General features: G+C 39.6%; 1 protein-coding gene across 2 annotated transcripts; it reads left to right on the forward strand.

The window, feature by feature from the left end:
- Nucleotides 1-216: 216 nt before the first annotated feature.
- On the forward strand, nt 217-6,385 carry LOC145402833 (V-type proton ATPase subunit D-like). 2 transcript variants are annotated; one of them, XR_013897881.1, is made up of 6 exons: nt 217-293; nt 1,576-1,693; nt 1,853-2,003; nt 3,006-3,221; nt 3,918-5,172; nt 5,253-6,385. XR_013897881.1 is itself a non-coding variant. In XM_080274749.1 (5 exons), exons 1-5 carry the CDS (start codon nt 253-255, stop codon nt 4,139-4,141), a joined length of 750 nt encoding a protein of 249 aa, XP_080130875.1. In that variant the 5' UTR covers nt 217-252; the 3' UTR covers nt 4,142-6,385. The 2 variants fall into 2 exon arrangements, 1 of the variants encoding a protein (XP_080130875.1); XM_080274749.1 differs by having other exon boundaries at nt 3,918-6,385.
- The last annotated feature ends 355 nt before the right edge of the window (nt 6,386-6,740 follow it).

A 6,740-nucleotide genomic window follows, 5' to 3' on the forward strand; every position in this document is an offset into this window, starting at 1 on the left:
CATTTAGCGTCCGATTCCATTGTTGAAGTATTATAGGCATACGAAAAACTAAGAATGTGATAATTAAAGTAGCTCTGATTTATCAAATAATGTCTAAAATTGAAGGACTATCATACTGCCTGAATAAGTTTATCTATTCTTAGCTACAGGACTGGGTATTGTCCGATGATGCCACTGAACGAAGAATGGGACATTTGTGTCAGCTGACTGGTCAATACTCGACAACAACAACTGAGGGAACGGCAGAGAGAAATGTCGGGAAAGGATAAAATTAACATATTCCCCTCCAGAGGGTATGTTGTTTACCTACACGTGACTGTTTAATGTAACTTTGTCTACGTATATTGCTATAAAGGTAGTGATTTGATTAGGGCAAACCGAATATTAGACTGACAATTGTGAAATCTTCCTGCACTTACCGTAGCTTATTGTTCACTCCTTAATTATTATGGTGAGTTGCAAAGGTTCTATTGGATGGTTTGTGATTAAGTAACACCAGCTTTGTAACTGCAGCAATTTTGGTAAATTTGTGGTTTTACAAAGTGTTTTTTAGGTGAAAACATGGTATGTTCCCATTAAGTCTGCACCCACCTATTACATAGGTAAAAAAAAAAAAAAAGGTGGTTTTTGTTATCTTTTCAACCCAATACGGAATTACTTATCTTTCTTGTCGCCAGTGGTTAGTTCTTGCAATGACAAGAATTTTGAGTATCGACACCTTCCACTGCAAGTCAGTAACATCAATACATAAGTTTATTTTGTTTTCTGAAATTTTGGTCAAAAACTGGTTTGATGCAGCCAGAGCTTCTGAGTATGAGTGTGTGCGTACGTTTATTTTCACCACGCTTTACCGGTCAAGGCCACTGGCCAATCAGTGATGTCAGTGAGTGACCTCATTGAATTTTGCTTTGTTTTAGGCCAGTGATTTCAAGCCTTTTGTTCCCAAAATAGGATAGAGAGGCCCCTCTGATAAATTTCAATTTAATCTAGCCATGACAGTTGTTGAGCGCACTTGTCAGACTTGTAACTTTGGGTTTTATGAATTCATTGTTAATTTTTTCGAAAAGGACCTGGCTTCTGTAACATTCATAAGAGATCACGGCCTTCTGCCGAAGAATATAGAGTGTCCAGAATGCAGAAGTGTACACTAACCAATCATTTTTCACATTTATAGAACATCTGTGTTTGTGAAAGTGTGATTAGCCTGCATCCCACATTATAGCATACCATATAGGCTGGTATCAGTACATAATGGTCAGATGTGTTCTCTGAGCATCTGTATACAATACTGCTATGTATCAGTCAGTCAGGTAATCTATCTATCCATCTATCTTTGTGTCAGTTTATTGCGAGACACCTTAGGGATGGCCACAAACAGATTATCTCCATGTTGCCTTGTCCTCTGCCAATAGGCTCCCCTCTCGTCAACTCCCATCTTCCTCGTTCATATATCTCTCCACCCCACCATCACATGCTTCAGGGTTTATTACTAAAATACGAGAGGTCACCTATATTATCGCCCTCTCAGTCCCAGCATTGATTATATGGCTGTTAATGTATAATGTAACGTTGCAGGGCACAGACGCTGATGAAGGCACGTCTGGCTGGTGCTGTCAAGGGTCACTCACTGCTTAAGAAGAAAGCTGAGGCACTGCAGATGCGATTTAGGCAGATATTGGCGAAGATTGTCGAGGTGAGTATGGATTATTTGTTGAGAACTGTGTGTGTGTGTGTGTGTGTGTGTGTGTGTGTGTGTGTGTGTGTGTGTGTGTGTGTGTGTGTGCTTGAAGAGTTAGAGACAAAGAGGGTAGATTAATTGAAAGATCAACTAATCCAGTGTTTATGTTTGCAGTCCAAAACTTTAATGGGTGATGTAATGAAGGATGCAGCGTTCTCACTGGCGGAGGCGAAGTTTGCATCAGGCGGAGACTTCAACCAGAGTGTCATACAGAACGTCACAAAGTCTCGCATCAAGATCAGGAGCAAGATGGACAACGTGGCTGGTGTGTTTTGTTTCATTTCAATTTGTAAAGACTTAAAACACATCCACATCAACACCACATTAATAAAAAGGGAGAGGGGTTAGTTATGGGGAACTGAGTCAGTCATGTCATATACTGTACCGTACTTACGATGTTATCTGATAGAACAGGTAGTGTTGTATGAAGGAACATGCAGACAGATGAGGGAGTGAAGAGTGTCATGGTGTTGATGTGGATGTGCTGGAAAACACTGGGAGAAGGACTTTGAGATAGCTTGACCATGTGGAGAGAAAGGGGAATTAGAGGCAGACTAAGAGACTGTGTGTGTGTGAGTTAAGGGGGAAGAGGGGGGGTGGTGACTGAGGATGAAATGGAGAGATGGGATGGAGAGGTATGTGTGAGAGAGAAGTGTGACTTTGAGAGGGGGACATTCTGATGGCAGTTTGCATTTTTCCATGAGGTAAGTATTTCTGAATGGATTGTATACTTCATTATGATATATAGAGTTCCTTGTTCATGGTAAGTTGGTAAAAGTAACGGCAACCATACACACTTATGAAAAATTACTGGAGATATTTTTCAGTGCTTCTTTGACTTCTTCAGGATGTAAAGAAAAAAGTTTAGAAACTTTATTATTTGACTGCACATGCTTGTGTTATTGTGTTAGCCTTGTTCACATGGTGGCATTTTCATGGCAGCTGTAAGATATGAGTCATTGACTTCAAAATTGTTTAGTAAACTTAGCTACCAAAGCATAGAATATGGTGGAAAGGGATGCTTTAGTGCTGTAACACTGGTATATTTGGTTGGCTATGCTGCCAGTTTTACAAACATCCTTCAGCTTCATACCTCTACCCAGGAGAGAGGATTATGAACTGCACGAAGAGAGCAAATTCATCCTGCAATCCACTGGGTTCTCATTCAGATGAGCATGGGGGCACAACTACTACTACTGTCATAGCCTAGCGTACAGAAGTATCAGAGTATACTGAAATCATACTAACAGTTTCTCCTTGTCCACAGGCACCAACCTTCCCGTTTTTGAGTGTTTTGAGGACGGTGTAGATACATATGAGCTGACAGGCCTATCTCGTGGTGGCCAGCAAATGGCCAAACTCAAGACCAACTACAAGCGTGCCATTGAATTACTGGTGGAGCTGGCATCACTGCAAGCGTCATTTGTCACACTGGATAATGTGGTCAAGATTACCAACCGTAGAGTTAACGCCATTGAACATGGTGAGTTTCTTATCGAGATCAGTCCATCCATCCATCCAGTTCTATTTTTTCCCCATCAGGAAATTAGGTGGCCGGGGCAAGGCTACTCAGTCTAGATATTTAAGTCGAGGGTGACTAGCCTCCCTGGCCCCTGAGTGGCATTATGTGAGCAGTAAATCCCAACCATTCCATGGATGCAAACCTGTATGGACCTAGTCCAGTTGGAGCATCTTGGCTCACCTTTCTACCATGCACCATTTGGTTATATGGTTACTACTTTATTTGTCTATCTATCTATTGCCAGATGTTTACTACTCGGTTAGTAAATGGTTTCCTTGAGCACAGAAACCATTTGACTTATCATTCAGTGGAAGCAGTAATGTTTATAAATTTTTTCTTCTCAGTTATCGTACCCCCTTTATGAGAGGATGCTTGCATGCATCTTCTCTGAACTTGATTAGCTGGAGTGTGAGGAGTTCTTTCACCACAAGAAGATCCATCGATTGATTAGTTGACTGATGGTTACTTATTTGTTTGAGTGATTGTTTTCTCAGTTATCATCCCCTGTTATAACAGAATGCTCGCCTACGTCCTTTCTGAACTTGACAGAGTGGAACAAGAGGAGTTCTACTGTGTCAGTAGATTAATTGATTGATTGATTGATGGTCATTGATTTATTGATGGTTAATTGACTGACCGTTTCCTCCCCCCCCCCAGTTATCATCCCCCGTTATGAGAGAACGCTTTCCTACATCCTCTCTGAGCTTGATGAGCTTGAGCGAGAGGAGTTCTATCGCCTCAAGAAGATCCAGGAGAAGAAGAAGCAAGCCAGGGACCGGGCCGAGCGGGAGAAGGCCCGGCTGAAGGCAGAGGGTCAGTTGAAAGAGGAGCAGGCTGGCACCATATTTGAGGATAATAATGAGGAGGACCTGTTGTTCTAAATACTGTATTAAGTTACAGAATCTTGCTAGGCCTGTGTGTGATTCTGTCACCATAATCCATCTTCATCTTAGGACAGAATTTTTATTGATCAAAGTGACTGCCTAGCACTACTTATCAGTTTATTCATGCATACAGGATGTCAGTATTGTTTTGTGATTTGTGTATGTAACATATGTTTCCATCTGTTTATTAAATTTTGTATGACCTACACTAGCTCCAAAAAATATTGCATATGAGGGAGGCAATGATATACTCAGTGACTAGTGTAGCTTATGATGTCCCAAGGAGATTAATCGATTATCATCTGAATATTTGTGTGATTAGAGTGTTAACTAGGAAGTGCCATAAACAAGTGATATAATTCATCAACACAGTTTCCATCCCCTATTCTCTCCACCTGTCCAAACCACCTCAGTCTCCCTCTGTGCACCACATCATCTATGCCTTCAGTTCCCAGCCATTCTCAGCTGCCCATTTACAGTACTGCCATAACAGCTCTGATGTTTATGTCATTCTGTAATGACACAAACAGTAGGCTATACAAGACAGAGCTAAGGTGTAATGTGCAAGATAAATTGATAAGTAATGTGTGCTACAAAGCCTCCTAAGCTAGCAAAACAGTGGTCCTTTGTTTCCAGATTATGAACACTTTCAGTTTGATGATTACATTGTTCTTTTAGCTACCTGCAGATGATTTTATTGAGTGTAGGAGAGAGTTTTTAAGCAGGAGGGGTCATTTATAAATTTCATTAAGCCCTTTATTTTAAAAAATCTTTCCTTTACTGGGAAGTAGGAACTGAAGTCTGTAGGCAGCAAGAATAAAGTGAAAGAAAAAAGTAAAACTGAAGGGCTAAGATGTTTTAGAGGTTTATTGTGTAAGTTTGAATTTCATATGAAGAAGCTACTATTTAATCTAAAGGAAAGTAAGTTATCTTTGATAAGTAGAATAGTTTTTTAAAGAGGTACATTAAATTAATCTAAACATGGTGTAAGAATTGTTGTGTACCTTGTTGTGGGAATTAAGTTGTATGTTGTTAGCTTGGAGGCGATTTGTTTGTGGCCACCCCAAACGGGATTGAGGCGTCTGGCAATAGATAGATAGATAGATAGATTGTTAGCTTGGTTTGTATGGTCTGTAATTTTGTTTGAATATGTACAGTTAATACAGTATTGTGATGAAAAAGTGAACTGTCTCCAATATCCTTGTACTAATAGATATTAATAAGTGAATATACTTTATATCGAGGTAGAATTACACTCAGCCATTCCATACCTGCCCATACATTCCCACTCCGACTCCATTACGATCATTATCATCATCTTTGACACCTTGCTTCTCTTTGGAACTATCAACAAGGGAAGACCATGAAAGAGTCGCCTCTAAGTTGTTTTATCCTCACATACCCCTTGTACTCTCTCACACAGCCCTCTTCCTCTTTCTTCTCTCTCACCAGTATACTGTTCCATAACTTGTAACAATAAGTGTAATTTGATATGAACTATGGCTATGGATGATTGGGTTAGAGTGAGGGAGTACTGGCAGGTGTGGAAGGGTGCGAGTAGTGGCCTAGGGTTATTCTGTTTTGAAATGGATTCTGTATAAATGTCAAGCACAATGTTAATACCACTCTGTCTAGTTTACTGTGAATAAAAGAATGTTTATATTGTATAGTTTAATGGATGTCACTGTTTTTGTTTTTTATTTTTACACAGAAACTCAGTATAAGACCAATGTATGGAAAGGGTGCCAAATGGAAGTTCTCTGAAGTCATTTAACATACTGACATAATATTCCAGTTCAGTGTACCCTGCAGAGTGTTATGTAAAACATTCCATTTCTTAATATACAGGGTAGTCTGTATATTGTGGTCTCCAGGGGATGGCTCACTCTGCTGTGTAAGAAGTGAATACACATTTGTTGCTACATGACAGTAGTAATCCATGGAATCAGTAGATACAGGAGAGCGAGAGAGAAGGGTTATGGGAATGGAAAACGGATGCAGAGTAGACACCTGCAATGCTAACTGAACTGTCCCTGCAACATACAGTGATTAGGGTGTGTAATGTAAGGACTACACTGTATAATTATGTACAGTACAGCATTGATCTGACTGCTGTAATGAAACTGCTAGCTTGAGATTATTAGTTGTTAAATGACCTTTTATAAGTTCTTGATTGGCCCAGTATTTATGTACGTACATGTGGTTACCCTATAGTGCTTGATGTTAATAAAAGTTTTTATATATGGATAATTGTCTTTTTATGATTATTTTTTATTTTTATTGTGGAGAGAGGGATGGGGATAGTAGGTAATGGTCAATAGAGGAGTATTTTATCTTAGATCAGATAAATGCAGATGATGCTGTATTGTTCAGCATACTCTCTTCATATTAAATTGGCCAATATTTGTCACCTTTCCATCTTGAATGATGATCAGTATCTGGAGATTAACACAAGAATATTGTGCTAACCACATAGAAATGCCACTGTGTTGTCCATTTCTGCTTCTGAACTACGAGAAATATAAACACCAAAATCGATGAATGTATCTGCCAAGCTAAGGGAAATAACTTATGATAGTGAGCAGGAGTTTTATGG

The sequence above is a fragment of the Coenobita brevimanus genome, chromosome 59 (assembly GCF_032717465.1).
Source record: "Coenobita brevimanus isolate Jiangsu-jjx chromosome 59, ASM3271746v2, whole genome shotgun sequence".
Classification (NCBI taxonomy): Eukaryota; Metazoa; Arthropoda; class Malacostraca; order Decapoda; family Coenobitidae; genus Coenobita; species Coenobita brevimanus.

What these genes read in the sequence shown, in the direction of transcription:
- LOC145402833 (XM_080274749.1), top strand. Translation starts at nt 253, where the DNA reads ATGTCGGGAAAGGATAAAATTAACATATTCCCCTCCAGAGG. An exon ending in AACATATTCCCCTCCAGAGG is followed by an intron (nt 294 to 1,575) that starts GTATGTTGTTTA and finishes GTAACGTTGCAG; the next exon opens with GGCACAGACGCTGATGAAGG. An exon ending in TATTGGCGAAGATTGTCGAG is followed by an intron (nt 1,694 to 1,852) that starts GTGAGTATGGAT and finishes TTATGTTTGCAG; the next exon opens with TCCAAAACTTTAATGGGTGA.